This window comes from Chrysochloris asiatica, unplaced genomic scaffold, assembly GCF_000296735.1.
Source record: "Chrysochloris asiatica unplaced genomic scaffold, ChrAsi1.0 scaffold00017, whole genome shotgun sequence".
In the NCBI taxonomy this organism is placed as follows: domain Eukaryota; kingdom Metazoa; phylum Chordata; class Mammalia; order Afrosoricida; family Chrysochloridae; genus Chrysochloris; species Chrysochloris asiatica.
Window position 1 is genome coordinate 10037564 of NW_006408535.1, and position 14939 is coordinate 10052502.

A 14939-nucleotide genomic window follows, 5' to 3' on the forward strand; every position below is an offset into this window, starting at 1 on the left:
AATCATCATTAGATTTTAAAAGAAGAATAAGCATCTCTTTCTTCATTTAGGTTGAAGACAGTTTTTCTTTAAGTCAGGCAAAGTACTAGATAATCTCATTAGGTTCTTTCATGTTTATCATGGCATCGTCATCATCATTTAATGTTTTACAAAGTCTGTGGAACAGAGGGAGACACAAAGCACTATAAATGCAAGTTTAGGTGGAGAAGTGGGTGTCTTTTACAAGTGAGTCAGAAAATTCAACATTCACTGGGAAAGCAGTTCTTAGAAAAAACACTGGAGACCAAAGCTTTCAGGTCTCTGTGCCTACAATTTTGAATCACTGCCATGAAAAAGAAGTCTATAGATGTCTGGGGAAACTGAAAATGGTCATGGTAAATGGAAGCTATATGGTTCATTTACTGCTATAAAGGATTCCATCAGCTCTTCTGTAGGTTACTGTAGCTGCATTTGAAAATGTGACTGTTAAAATTTGATCCAATGGCAACTACCCGAGACCAGATTAAAAACTGTTAGATGGTTTATCATTTTTTAAAAAATGCTGGTTAATATAATGATTTGCTGAAGAAATTTGAGTCAATTAAAGCGTTTGCTGTAGGAAATTGTTATAAATCTCTGGGTTTGGTTTTGTTTCACAGTTTTTCACCTTTGAGCAGTACAAGAAATTGCTGGGATATGTGTCACTGTCACCAGCATTGGTAAGTGAAAGTATTTATTATACTTAAGTGTATGTGTTATTTCATAAAGCAAAATCTGGAAACAAAAACCCTTTTGATTCCCCAAGCCCAGCTACTAAAATGTGAATTCAAGTTATTCAATGTTCAGCTACTTGTTGAAAGCTATCTTCCTAATAACTCACAATTTGGCTATTTTATAGCTCCCAGTGATGAATTTATGATAATAATGATATGTGTGGAAAGACCCATATGAGATATGGTCAATAGTATAAAATAAATAGTGCATTTATCAAAGACGCTTTTAAAGCCCAAACATGCACATGTTTACATATATGCAATACATATCTATTTATGCAAAAGTCAATATGTCTAAGATTATTTCCTAACAGGTCATTTTTCTAACTTTTACTCAACCTGTGGTAAAAAATAGAACTTCACGTTACTTGGAATAAAATTGCTCTTTGGTTATACATAGACTGTGAAGGAGCTCTTACAGTAATGGCTGTAAACAACTCAGCTAGGAAAAGTAGTGTTCTTACAATGATACACCTCAACTAGGACATGAAAATCATGTGATAACTGGAAGCTTTCCCTCCACCACCCTATTCCTTCTTGGTGCTTTTGCCATTTTTCACAAAGCAAGTAAAATTACATTGATCAAATGGGTACTAGAATGAAAATATAATGGAATATTTCTAGGAAATTTTTGAAGCCCCCTTGTATACGTGGAACAAAGAGCCTTAGAGAGAGCAAAGGCTCTCTCCAAACCTGCAAAACAAAACAAGATCTTGCACTGATCCTCCAAATGACAATGTATCCATCTTCCAGCCCCTAGGAAAACCCCTGTTTGCCTAACAGAGAGGAAGTTCTAAGCATCAACTCTTTAATTACGTTACCTGTAAAGGTTCATTTCAGAATGTTTACTCTGCCAAATTAACTGTCCACGGAGAAGTATCTTTCATTTTAAGTCAGACATACATATCCCCTTCCTGAGAAGGACCCTAATTATATCACTTTCCATATGGCAAAGAAACCTCTTTTCCAGCAACTGCCAAAATGGGGGTGGCTGTAAGTGGCAGCCTATAGGAATCAAAAAGTGGTAACATGAAACCTCAAATTATCTATGGTTTCTTGTTTTATTATTATTTTTATTATTATTATTATTTCCTAGTGTCTTCCCCTTGTTGTCATTCTTAATTTTGGAAACAGCTTGGTAAAAAGAGAACTAAAAACTTCCGAGCAAGAGACAATAAAATATGGTCTCCAGAGTGACAGATGGCTGTTCTTGTGCTGAGTATTGGTACCATGTGGGAGATTGCAGTTAATTTCGACTCTAGAGAATTGATACTGAAAAGCATTTGGCCGCTCAAGCTACTATAGCCAAATGCATATACAGTTTTTCTCTTTTTTTGAACTTATTTTATCCTAGTTTCTTTTTGATATAGCTGGACACTTAAACAGTCATTTAGTGTCCCCTGGTGCTCTCAAATGAAAAGCCTAAGAGGCTGGAAACGGCCAATTAACTCTGGTCTCTGGAACAGTCTAAGTAACACTATCTGCTGATATCTGATCAATTCTTTTGACAAGGGACTGCTGAACACTAGTTCTGACAGCAAATGTAGCTGAGTTTTATAGAAGAACAAAAAAGTGAATTACTTGGAAGATTTCATTTAGTAATAAAATCCTGAACATCTGGATTTTAACTTTCCCAATCAGAGGAATTTGGGACTAGTATCTCCACCACCCCACCCTACCCCCACCTTTGGCTCCCATAACAGAAGTCTGAGATAAATGAATAAAATATTTGTCTTGTTATCCTATACAAATGTGTTTAAAATTGTAATGAAGAGGGATAAAAGGAAAACATCATTAGTTTCCCCTCTCTCCCAGAATCTGAATGCAATCCCATTCTTCCTTTGTTGTTAATATGCAAGGAGACCAATGATGTTTCTATAGCACTTTACAAAAGGATTTCACACTCTTGGTTTTGACCCTCATAATACTCATGTGAGGCAAGGGAACTTACAGATGAGAAAACCTTGACTTAAAAATGTGAAGTGATCTATACACAGGCTCACAGCTAGCACATATGCTGCCTTTGGGTGAATCACAAAAAGGTTTCTCCAGTACTCAGGCTTGGCAAGCTCCATGCAGGCTGGATTGCAGCTCCCAAGCAGCCTAGTAGCTAAGCACCTTTGTCTGGGCACAAACTACTACTGTACATGGCAATCTTGGGCACACAGACAGTAAGTGGCAGAACTGAGACCTGGACCCAGACCTGCTGGCTCTGAGCCTGCCCTCATTCCACCTCCTTTCCCCTAAGAAGGTTTTAGAGCATTCTTTTCTTATCTCATATATTCTCCAATTTTAAGAGCATTAAAGACTCTTGGTGTGGTGCTGTAAGGTAAGCACTGGACTACTAACTGCAAAGTTAGTGGTTCAAACCCACCAGCTGCCCCTTGTAGATCCTATACAGGGTCACTTGCTATAAGTTGGAACCTACTTATCAGCACTTAACAAGAGACCCCTAATAAAAATGATCTGTTTTTTAATCTTCACTGGCTTTTTTCCTCTCTTAGTTGTATATTGGGAGTCCTGGTGTGAACTGTAAGGTCGGTTTGAACCACAAGGTCAGTGGTTCAAACTCACCAGACCACTCCTTGGAAACCCTATACAGGGTCACTTTGAATCAGCATCAACTCAATAGCACTTAACAACAACGAGTTGTATACAGGAGTCCTGGTGTGGCAATGTAGCATAATCACTGGAGTGGTAACTGTAAAATCAGTAGTTCAAACCCACCAGCCACTCCTTGGAAACCCTATCCCAGATCGTTATGAATCAGAACTGACTTAACAGTACTTTACAACAACAAATTATATACAGCACTACCTCTTCTGGAAATTAGAGCTTTTGCACTACAGAATTATTTTTTCCAGTAATCTGTTTTGGAGGTTTGAGGCTTTGTTTTGTTTTGTTTTTCTGCTTTGTGGGTTTGATAGTTTTTGTTGTGGTGGTTATTTTTAATACAGATTTTTCTGAAGACTCTTAAGCATTCTATTTAGGGAAAAATTCTAAAAGTTGTTTTTTCCTAATGAAGACATTCTTATCAGGTAGGAAATGAGAATCATATACAGTCATTCTTTGATAAGTGTTCTAGATTTTAGTTGAACCCTACTGAATAACCTAGCCATTTTCAATCGAGGCTTTTCATTGTGGTCCAGAAGAATAGGGAAATCACTGTAAAAAGAAAATAGAGAAAGGTTGAATTTAAAAAATCACTTTTTTCTCCTATTTTTGTTGCTTTAATTTTCAGTCTTTATTTAATTGCATATATGCCTCACTAGTATAATGAAAATATATATTATTAAAATAAAGATATTGTGGTGTGGTGGTGGTGTGCTGTGGAGTTGGTTCCAACTCATAGCAACCCTGCATAGAGTTTCTGAGGCTACAAATCTTTACTGGAGCAGAAAGCCTCATCTTTCTCCTGCAGAATAAAGATATGCGTATCATCAAAATGAAGAATATACATATAGTCTTTAAAAAGTTAATAGAAAAAGTCCCGTAGCTTTTTTTAAAAAATTATTTTAACAGAAAAATTAATTCTCTCACAGTTTAAGAGTCTAGAAGTCCAAATACAGGGTGCCAGCTCTGGAGGAAGTCTCTCTGTCTCTCTCAGCTCTGGGGGAAGGACCTTGTTTCCTGAGTCTTGACATTCCCTAGAGATTGCCATGTGTCTTGATATAAATCTTCCTCTGGATCTAAGAGGTTCTCAGCATCAGGACCTTGATCTTAGGCACTCGGCTCCTGACTCTTCTTTTTGTAGTTCTGAGGTCCTTCCTTCTCTGCTTAGTCACTCTCCTTTTGTCTTTTGTAATATAAAGGTGATACAACCCACACCCCAAGAAATCTCTCCTTACATTCGATCAGTGCTGTGACCTATGTTTGTGGATCCCACAGCAATCCCCTCACAACTGGCTGAACACATCAAATCACATCATGGAAGATGATTATCTCATTACCTAAATGCCAAATCACTGAGAATCATGGCCCAGCCAAGTCAACACATATTTGGGGAGGACACATAACCAGGGATACATAGTGAAAGGGTAGACTTCTTCAATGTGTCCCTATGCATACACCTATGAAACCATCACCACAATAAAGTTAATAAACAGATCCTTCACCCCAAAAGGTTCCTGTGCATCTTTGTAGTCCCTCTCTTCAGTCCCTTCTCCCTGTTCCCAGGTAACCATTGATCCAATTTCTATCACTGTAGAAGTTTCCATTTTCAAGATTTTTATGTACACGGAATCATATAATATGCATACTTTTTGTACAGTTTCTTTCATTCTGCATAATTATTTTGAGATTGTTCCACCTAGATCCGTTTTCCATTCAACAAGTCATGCACATTGTTTGCTAGAACAGACATTGTTGTCAGGATAGTGACTCTAAAAGCGTGACTATGCATTTAAATGTTTCTGGCTATGCTGTTTGTTACCTAAATTTTAGTTTTCTTTGGAAACATTTTATTGTCACTCTCCTTGAATTTATTTATATGCTCAATAAATGTTTTTAAGTAGGTGTTTAAAACTGAAAATCTCCTTTTACAATTCAAACTCTCTTTTAATTATTTTGTGAGCAGACGTTTTTGATATCCACTGTAAGTCAATAAAACAACCTTCCTTTTAGTTAAGGTAAAAAGTCATTGTTGATGAGACTTTGACATTTTATTTTGAATTGTTAGGATGTGGTTTGTGGCTTCTGTAATTTCTTCTTCATGAATTGTCAGCATCTAATCAAGAAGTCAAGCTGTTTGTTTAGTAATGGTATATGGTACATTTATATAGGTTCTCCATTCTCATCATTACAGTCAGCTGCAATTAGAATATTTAACCCAGTACACATGAATACTTGGTTTAAAATATTGATGGATTTAATTTTTCTAGACATTTGCCATTGCTGGACTGGGATCTGGACTAACAGAAGCCGTCGTGGTTAACCCTTTTGAGGTAGTAAAAGTTGGCTTGCAAGCCAATCGGAACTCATTTGCAGAGGTAACCATTTAATATTTTCCTATCATTGAGGGAATATAAAAATATATTTTGAAGTATATATATATACCCAGTTCGTATCTACTTGATAAATCCATAATAAAGTATTGTCAAGAAAATAACATACACCTAAGAAAAAAATGAGATTTCTTCCACAAGTAAAGACAACAAAAATGCACTGAAGTCTAAGAGACAAACATGTTTATACTTTTTTATTTTTTAATGTAGTCTATACTATTTTAATGAAAGTCTATTTGGAAATGCTTTCTCTACTTTTAGCAAATTTCTTATTTGCACTAAACCTCAATAGACTGCAGCAAACACAACTTAATTGATAATATTGTACTTTTTTTTAAAATGATGACGTCATTTTAAAAATTACCTCATGCCTTTCTGCACTCCACCCATCACACCCCTTCCCCGCCCCCCCCCAAAAAAAAAAGAATCTGATAATCTGTCAAGCTTGTCTTTTGGTTAAATTTGAATGAGCAAGTTACTAAGCCTGTGTAGACCTCACCACTTGGACAATGATGAGTCTTGACATTTGATCATTGATACATGATATTCTGTGGACACATCTTTCTTTGGTATATGCCGCCTTCACTTCCTTCCAGTTCCTTAATAATTCCCTTTAAATGGCCAAGTCCAACTGTTCTTGTTTTATTCTTTTAGGTGCCAAGGTAGGGGAAAAAACAACAGGATTGACATTCCATGTCTTTTCTTAGCATTTTAAATTTAATTCCACAACTGGGTAGCATGTGTTATAAATTGATTTGAAGTATCTGCTGACCTGAAGTTTTCTGTAGGAAAGTTCCCCTGACTACTATTTAAGCAGCTGCTAATGGGTGGAGACTCCCTCACCCCCATTCTACTTCCTGCCTGCTGATACTGCTTGAGAGTTCCCTGGCAGCTGCTTGGTCAGGAGTGGGGAAAAGAAGGGAGGCCCTACTCACCTGTAGCTGCCAATACCTGGGGGATGGGATGGGGCTGTAACAGCAGTTGGGATCTACTCAGATGAACTCAATCCTAACTCAGGGGAAATGTTTTAATATATCTAGTAGTTGTTTTAATAGCACTACAGAAAAAATTTAAATCTCTGTATTCCTCTATTCTTTGTTTCTGTTTGCCTTTCTCTATATTCTTCCTTGAATGAAGAAAAATATGACGACCAAGACAAAGAAAGCAATGCATTTTTCACATGGCCTATCAATATAGAACATTAAAAACAACCCCGTGAAATCTAGCCAGGAAAAACTTGGTTTGTTTGACTAGGAGAGTGACCAGCAAGAAAATTTTACCCCTTGGGAAACTTGTCATGGGGTAGCAGTGAATGGGCAAAGGCAAAAGTCAGTCTCCAATTGCAGTCTTTACCAAGGCAGAATGTAAATGTAACCACAAGGGCACAAATGGGACAAAACACCTAGGAGACTCCCGATATGGAAATAATAAGCATTAGCACAGTACCTCTGCTCAGGCCTAATATTGTTCTTCTCTCTCCTGCCATCAAGGAGGTCCTACATTAAAGCCAAGTAGTAGCGTAGTGGTTACGAATCGGGCTGCGAACCTTAAGGTCAGCGGTTCGAAACTACCAGCCGCTCCGCGGGAGAAAGATGAGGCTTTCTACTCCCGTAAAGATTTACACCCTCGGAAACCCTGTACAGGGTCGCTATGGGTCGGACCCGACTCCACGGCACATAACAACAACAACAACAAGAACGGGTAATGTTTTGCATGTGCTAAAGTCATCCTTGCTAGAGCACATTGAACATTCTTCCATACTAGCACAAGAATTGTTGCAAGTGTATGTGTTCTCAGTCCATTTGCACAAGTACAAACCGTGAAAATTATTTAGTAGATTCAGTCATTTCTAAAGTGTGTGTGTGTGTGTGTGTGGGGAGGGGGAGGTTGGAGAGCTTCTTTGCATGCATTTCTTCTGCATCATCCACTGACCTGATCATTGTCAGATATTTACTTAGACAAAATAAAAGCTATTAAGTACATTATAAAGTCTTGCAATACTATTTCAACTAGTCAGAACTTAACAAAGTGATTGCATAGGTTATACACATCGGAATTTATTTGCACCTGCCTATAGAATTCAGGAATTCTGGTATGGCGCTGTGGGTTAATGTGTTGGACTGTGAAGTAGGTTTGAGCTTCAGAGTCGGCAGTTCAAGCTCACCAGCCGCTCCTTGGAAACCCTATACAGGGTCGCTATGGGTCAGAACCAACTCAACGGCACTTAACAACAACAATCAGAATTCAGGTGGGAGAAAGTTGAGGCTTTCTGCTCCCGTAAAGATTTATAGCCTCGGAAACCCTATGCAGTCACTATGAGTCAGAACTGGCTCCACAGCACACCACCACCATCAGAATTTAGCAGCTGAACTAGAGCAGTGTTTTGATGTCGGGCTTTAGGCAATACTGGTCAAACTGTTAAAGCAGCTAACAGTGAATGGTCACCCAGCAAAGCAATATTATTATGTCTGTTGCAAGAAATATCTAAGAGAAAGAGATGAGAGATAACACAATAAGGGAGAAAACATGTAATCTACCTATGTAAAAATAACTGGCAATCATTTTTAGAAGTGCAGCTGCTTTGTGTATATCTTTTCCCTAGAATGCATTAATGCCAGTGTCACCTGTGTCTTTCCTCACTGACAAGCACTATCTTTGATCTAACCAGAGGATACCCTTTTGTAAGTCTGTACCAGTGTTAAGTTAATCCAAATATTAATTGTGCTCACTCCAGCAGTTTTATACAGAAGAATGATTATTTCTTGCCTTACTCTGGGGCTTTGTAGGGGTCAGTAAAATACAATTTATAAAATACAAGTTATAAGGACTCAGCATCACACTGAAGCATAAAAGAAAAAGAGACAAGCTTCTCCCTGAGTGAATATAGCTGCAGCCGTGGGCCTCTTAGACACCTCTAACACACTGCAAGAAGTAGGAGATGAGGCTTTTCCAAGGCTAGGCCTCAACTCCCCGCAGTGATGGCACCTCAGTTGGAATTCTGGGCATTGTCAGTTTGCAAAAACCTCAACCACTTCCAAACTGGCAGTGAAACCTGAAGTACATCCTGTGCTGAACTCACTAACTGTAATCCCCAGAATTTGGATCTCTCAGCTATAGCCAGGAAAGAATGGGGTGGGGGGGACAATGTGGCCCTCTTATGAATTCTGTCACAGGTTATGAGCTATAAGGACTCAGCATCACAATGAAGCACCCACTTGTAATGATGGGTTGTTATAAAGTGCCTTTGGTGGTGGTGGTGGTGATGTGCCGTGAAGTCGTTTCTGACTCAGAGTGACCCTGCAAATCTTTACAGGAGCAGAAAGCCTCATCTTTCTCCCACAGAATGGCTGATAGTTTCAAACTGCTGACCCTGAGATTGGGAGCCCAATACGTAACCACTACACTACCAGAGTGCCTTAAAGTGCCTTTACAGAACCAAAACTGTGATGGTTTATGAGAGTACTGGCAGAGTGATGCTGATAGATAGGCATCAATGTCATGGTCAATGTGCCCATCCTTGGGAGGCAGCCTCAGAGTCCATCAAAAGACTACAAGGTACAGACAGAAGGTGGTGCCCTGCTTCAGCAAGCTTGGCAAGTCTATCAGTAAAAAATAAAACATTCATCATTTTCACCTTGCAAATTTGAAACTATCAGCTACCGCATCCAGAAGAAAAGAGCATCTGGGAGAACATCAAGCTTGGAGGTTTTATACCACTAATGTAGCAGTGGAATATGGTTTTTAGTAAAGTTCATGTCCTCCCACCACACCCCTACACACACACACAAACACAAAAAAGTAACAAAAAGAGAGAGAAGCCTTAAAACCTATTAGACTTAAAGATTATACTTCATTTTACAAAAAAAAAAATCCCAAAACTTTAACCCAAATATATAAGTAATGCATATTTATGTTAGAAAACACCAAAAGGTTACATATTCCTTTATATACACACAAATGTATGTAGGAATCCTGGTGTGTCACTGTGGGATAAAGCGCTGGACTGCAAGATCTGTTTGACCTACAAGGTCAGCAGTTCAAACTCACGAATCACACCTTGGAAATCCCATACAGGGTCGCTGTGAGTCAGAACTGACTGGATGGCACTTAATAACAAGTATGAAAATGATCCACTCTCTAGATCAGTGGATAGAAAAACATGAGCCGCATTTTCTAGTAGCTTTATTTTTGAAGTCTAAGTGAAGCAAGATAAATTAATGTAATGGTATATTTTACTCAACCCTGTCTATCTAAGAATCAAAAGGAGCTCTAGTGATGCGGCAGTCTGCTTCCACCAAGATTGACAGCCTTGGAAACCCTGTGGGGCAATTCTGATTTATTCTAGGTTTGCTATGTGTTGGAATTGGCTGGGCAGCAACAGGTTTAGGAATTTAGGGTGAGATTTACCCAAGAATCAATGTCAAAATTATTCAGGAGTTATTTTACTTTTCTTTATACCTGGTTGTATTTTATGTTTAACAGTATATCACAGTTTGAATTAAAGCATTTCAAGTGCTCAATACCCATATAAAGGTTGTTACTGTTATTAGGTGCTGTTGAGTTGGCTCTTATAACATAATAAAATGCTACCTGGTCCTATGCCCTCCTCACAATTGTTGTTATGTTTGAACCCATTGTGGCAGCCACTGTTTCTATTCATCCCATTGGGATCTTCCTCCTTTTTGCTGACCCTCCACTTTACCAAGCATGATGTGTTTCTCCAGGGACTGGTACCTGCTGACAGTATGTCCAAAGAACGAGAGACAAAGTCTTGCATCCTGTCTTCTAAGGAGTGTTCTGGCTGTACTTCTTCCAACACAGATTTGCTTGTTATTCTGGTAGTCTATGGTACTTTCAAAATTCTTCCAATAGCATAATTCAAACCCACTGAATCTTCTGCTATCTTCCTTATTCATTGTCCAACTTTCATATGCATATGAAGTGATTGAAAATACCATGGCTTGGGTAAGGCATGTGTTAGTCCTCAAAGTGATATATTTGCTCTTTAACACTTTAAAGAAGACTTTTGCAGCAGATTTGCCTAATGCAATATGTCGGTTCAGTTTTTGACTTCTGATTCCATGAGCATTGATTGTAGATCCAAGAAAAATAAAGTCTTTGGCAACTTCAGTCGTTTCTCCATTTATCATGATGTTATGTTGTAGTCCAATTGTGAGGATTTTCATTTTCTTTACAAGGAGATGCAATTCATGCTAAAGGCTATAGCCTTTGATCTTCTTCAACAAGTATTTCAAGTCCTCTTCCATTTCAGCTAGCAAGGTCATGTTATCTGGATATTGCAGGTTGTCAATAAGTCTTCTTCCAATCCTGATGCCACATTCTTTTTCATATAATCCAGCCTCTCAGATGAGTTGCTCAACATACAGAATGAGTAAGTGTGGTGAAAGGATACAACATTGACAAATGCTTTTTGTGATTTTTAAACTTTCTTTATCTCCTTGTTCTATTTGAATGACTGACTACCTCTTGGTCTATGTACAGGTTACTCAAGAGCACAGTTAAGTGTTCTGGAATACCTATTGTTCAAAATGTATCTGTAGTTTGTTGTGCTCTACACAATCTAATGCCTTTGCATAGTCAATAAAACAAACATAAATATCTTTCCAGTATTCTCTGCTTTCAGCCAAAATCTATCTGACATCAGCAATGATATCTCTCCTTCCCCGTTCTCTTCTGAATCTGGCTTGAATTTCTGGCAGCTCCATTTCAATGTACTGGTACAACCAAATTTGAATTATCTTCAGCAAAATTTTACTTGCATATGATATTAATGACATTATTAGATGATTTTCGCATTCCATTAGATAACCTGCCTTTGGAATGGGCACAAATGTGGATCTCTTCCAATTGGTCAGCCAGATAGCTGTCTTCCAAAGTTCTTACCATAGACAAGTGAGCTCCTCCAGTGCTACAAACATTTCAATTTGTTTTCTCTCAGTTCCTGGAGTTTTGTTTTTCGCTAATGCTGTGAGTGCAGCTTGGACTGCTTTCATAAATATCATTGGTTCTTGATCATATGCTTCCTCTTGAAATGATTAAGCATTAAACAATCCTGTCTAGTACAGTGACTCTGTGTATTTCTTTCATTGTCTTTTGTTGCGGGGGGGGGGGTGTCTTTTTTTTGTTTTAATGTGAATTCAGTGAAGGATTACAGACAAGATCATCTGTTTTACGTTCAACAAATCATATGCTTTGTTTCATATCAGTGATTGAAAAAACAGTTGTCCTGCTTCCTCTCTGTGATTACCCAAGTACTTTCAAACTCTTATATATCTGTTAAATATATACATGTCCCACTCTTCCTCTAATACCCATTCAGCCTGTGTCACTGTCCATGTATCTACACACAGAACACTATTGTTCCAAGGTTGTATATATCACTATTTACTCTATCCCCTTTAGCCCTTGCACATCTCCTTGTGTCTTAATTGCATGTGATATTAATGATATTGTTAGATGATTTTCACTTTCTGTTGAGTCACCTCCCTTTATTATTTATTTTCTTCTTGTGACTGTAGGCTTACTTGGCTAGTCTTTTTTTAATTGTTGGAGATATTGTATTAATGTGTTGATTTTGGGTCTTTCTTCTTTTTGGATGTGTGCATTTATTACTATGTCCCGAAGGTTTCGATATGTTGTATTTTCGTTCTCACTTGAGTCAAGGAAAATGTTTTTTTATTTCCATTTTTTGCTTGTCTTTTATTTTAGAGAGTTTAATTATTATATGTCATGGTGATTTTGATATGTTTGGGCTTCATTCAGTTTCATGGATGGTTATCTTCTTATCTTTCATGATGTTAGGAAATTTTTCTTCCAACAGTTCTTTGATTGTCTTTTCTGTGCTTTTCTTTGTCTCTTCCTATTCTGGAATTCCAATCACCCATAAGTTATTCATCTTCATATTGTCTAACATGAATCTTAGGCTTTTTTCAGATTTTTTCATTCTTGTTTTCTGATTATTCTTTTAGCTTACTAGTACTGAGGGATTTATCTTCAGTCTCACTAATTCAGACTTCCATTGATTCAAATCTACTCCTTTGTCCTTTCAATGTATTGTCTGTCCATTTATAAAACCTTACTTTAATCTTTTAGATTTTTATTTGCAAGATTTATATTGTCTCCAACCCTTGCTGTTTTGTTTGATTGTCCCTGTAGTGCTTTCCTAAATTCTTCCTTGTTTTCCTCTACCTTTCTGTCATTCCTCTGGATGTTCCTAAATATGATTCTCTTGTATTCCATTTCAGGTAGTTCCAATATCTTTGTACCTCAAAAATATTTTTTAGCTCTGTCTCTTGGTCACTTGTTTGAACCACTGTCTTGTTTCTTCATATGAATAGAAATTGTCTGCTACTTTAGAGACATCATGATGTTGTTTTGTTTTTATTAAGTTGATGATTTTATGTTGATGTGTTCTTAGGCAGGAGTCCTGGTATGGCACTGTAGGATAAGCACTCAACCTCAAAGTTGGATTGAACCACCGGGTCAGTGGTTCAAACTCCTCGGAAGTCTTATATAGGGTCACTATGAATTGGGACTAACTCAGTGGCACTTAACAGCAACAGTTATTAGGTACTCACCAACTACCTACTGGTGGGTGTGATCAGGAGATGATCTTATGCATCATTCTCTGTTTGTGCAGGTCAGTTTAGGATGGATTTGACTAATGTTGGCTGCTGTTATTGAGCCAGTGTTTAGCAGCTGATATTAGCTCTTGTCCAATGGGTGGGGTTGTAGAGGGTATGGTTGTAGCTGGGTTGTATGGCTGCAATTGCTGTCTCCTGTAAGATGAGACAAAAAGAGAAAATGCAGACATAAGAGAGAGAAAAACACACACACACACACACACACAAACCAGCAGACAACAGCAAAGAAGAAAGGAAACAGTAAAAGGAAAAAAGCAGCCACTCGCAAGAAAAAGAATACAACAACCAAAGACAAAAAAAGAGAGTGAAGAAAATAAAATAATAAAAAGAAAGATAATTTAAAAAAATCTAACCACAATTAGGGAAAAGAATGAGTAAAATGGAAAGAGACCAGAGAGTAGGAATGACAACAACAAAAATTAAATAAAGAGGCATAGAAGAAAAAGAAGAAAGAAAGAAATGAAGGAAGGAAGGAAGAAGCAGCAAAAGAAAAGAAGCATAACAGGGAAGCAAAAATGAAAAGGAGAGAAAGCAAGAGACAAAGGCAAGGGAGAAAGAATGAAGAAACAAAAACAATGAGAGGAAGGGAAAACAAAACAAAATAGGGCATGTGCCAGACCAGAAAAGAGAGAATTCTGGAATCTCCTTCCAGCCATGGACCTCACATCATAGGTGGGTAAGGGATGAGATAGTAACATTCAACCCTAAATGGTGTTCCTGTAGGCACCCAATCCGGAAGAAGTTTATGCAGACCCCAAAGCAACTGGTATATCAGGGTATTTCCATCCTAGAAGGGAGCCAAGGGGGAGTTGTCCCTCTAGTCAAGGGTTTACCAGGAGCAGCTCTGCAGATCTGGCTATGGCCACACCTGATTCAATGTGCTGGGGTTAGTGCTGGTAGCTATGCACAGACTTTGATGCAACTTCAACAGCCCAGAGAGCATGAACTTCCCTGGTAGTGTATGTGGATGGTGGCCGGCCATACCTCGATTCACCAGGGTAATGTGGGGTACAAGAAGTAAAAAAAAAAAATCACAACTTTATGTCCACCCACAAGTGCTGCATGCCCTCTTGCCTTCAAAGTCACCCAAGAAATTTAAAAATGACCACACTGCAGCTGGCCTGGCCACCAGCACAGATAAAGCAGTTTCTTTATTGTGTATTTTGTTTTGCTTTTCCCTCCTGCATGTGTCTATTCAGCTACTTCTCCTAGTGAGTGCTAGCCCGGGGCTGGCCAGGGCAGATTCCACTGAAACTGTTAATGCATACAGAGTTTCCCTCATTCAGTGGGGCCCACAACCGTGGCCCATCATTCATCTATCAGTTTGATGTACTGTGGCAGCTTGTGTGTTGCTTGATTCTGGAAGCTATGCCATCAATATTTTAAATACCAGCAGAGTCACACATAATAGACTGGTTTCAGCTGGACTTCCAGACTAAGACAGACTAGGAAGAAGGAGAGACAGACTACTTCTGAATATTTAGTCACGGAAAATCTTATTAATAGCACAGGAATACTAT

The 14939-nt window shown here is 38.3% G+C and overlaps 1 protein-coding gene across 2 annotated transcripts in view; it reads left to right on the top strand.

The window, feature by feature from the left end:
• The window catches only part of SLC25A21 (solute carrier family 25 (mitochondrial oxoadipate carrier), member 21), a 367602-nt gene that overhangs the window by 256729 nt on the left and 95934 nt on the right, over positions 1–14939 (top strand). For both annotated transcript variants that reach the window (XM_006835332.1, XM_006835331.1), the window contains exons 4-5: positions 639–698; positions 5633–5740. In XM_006835332.1, the coding sequence (XP_006835395.1) occupies positions 639–698; positions 5633–5740 (168 nt within the window). The remainder of the gene's footprint in view (positions 1–638; positions 699–5632; positions 5741–14939) is intronic.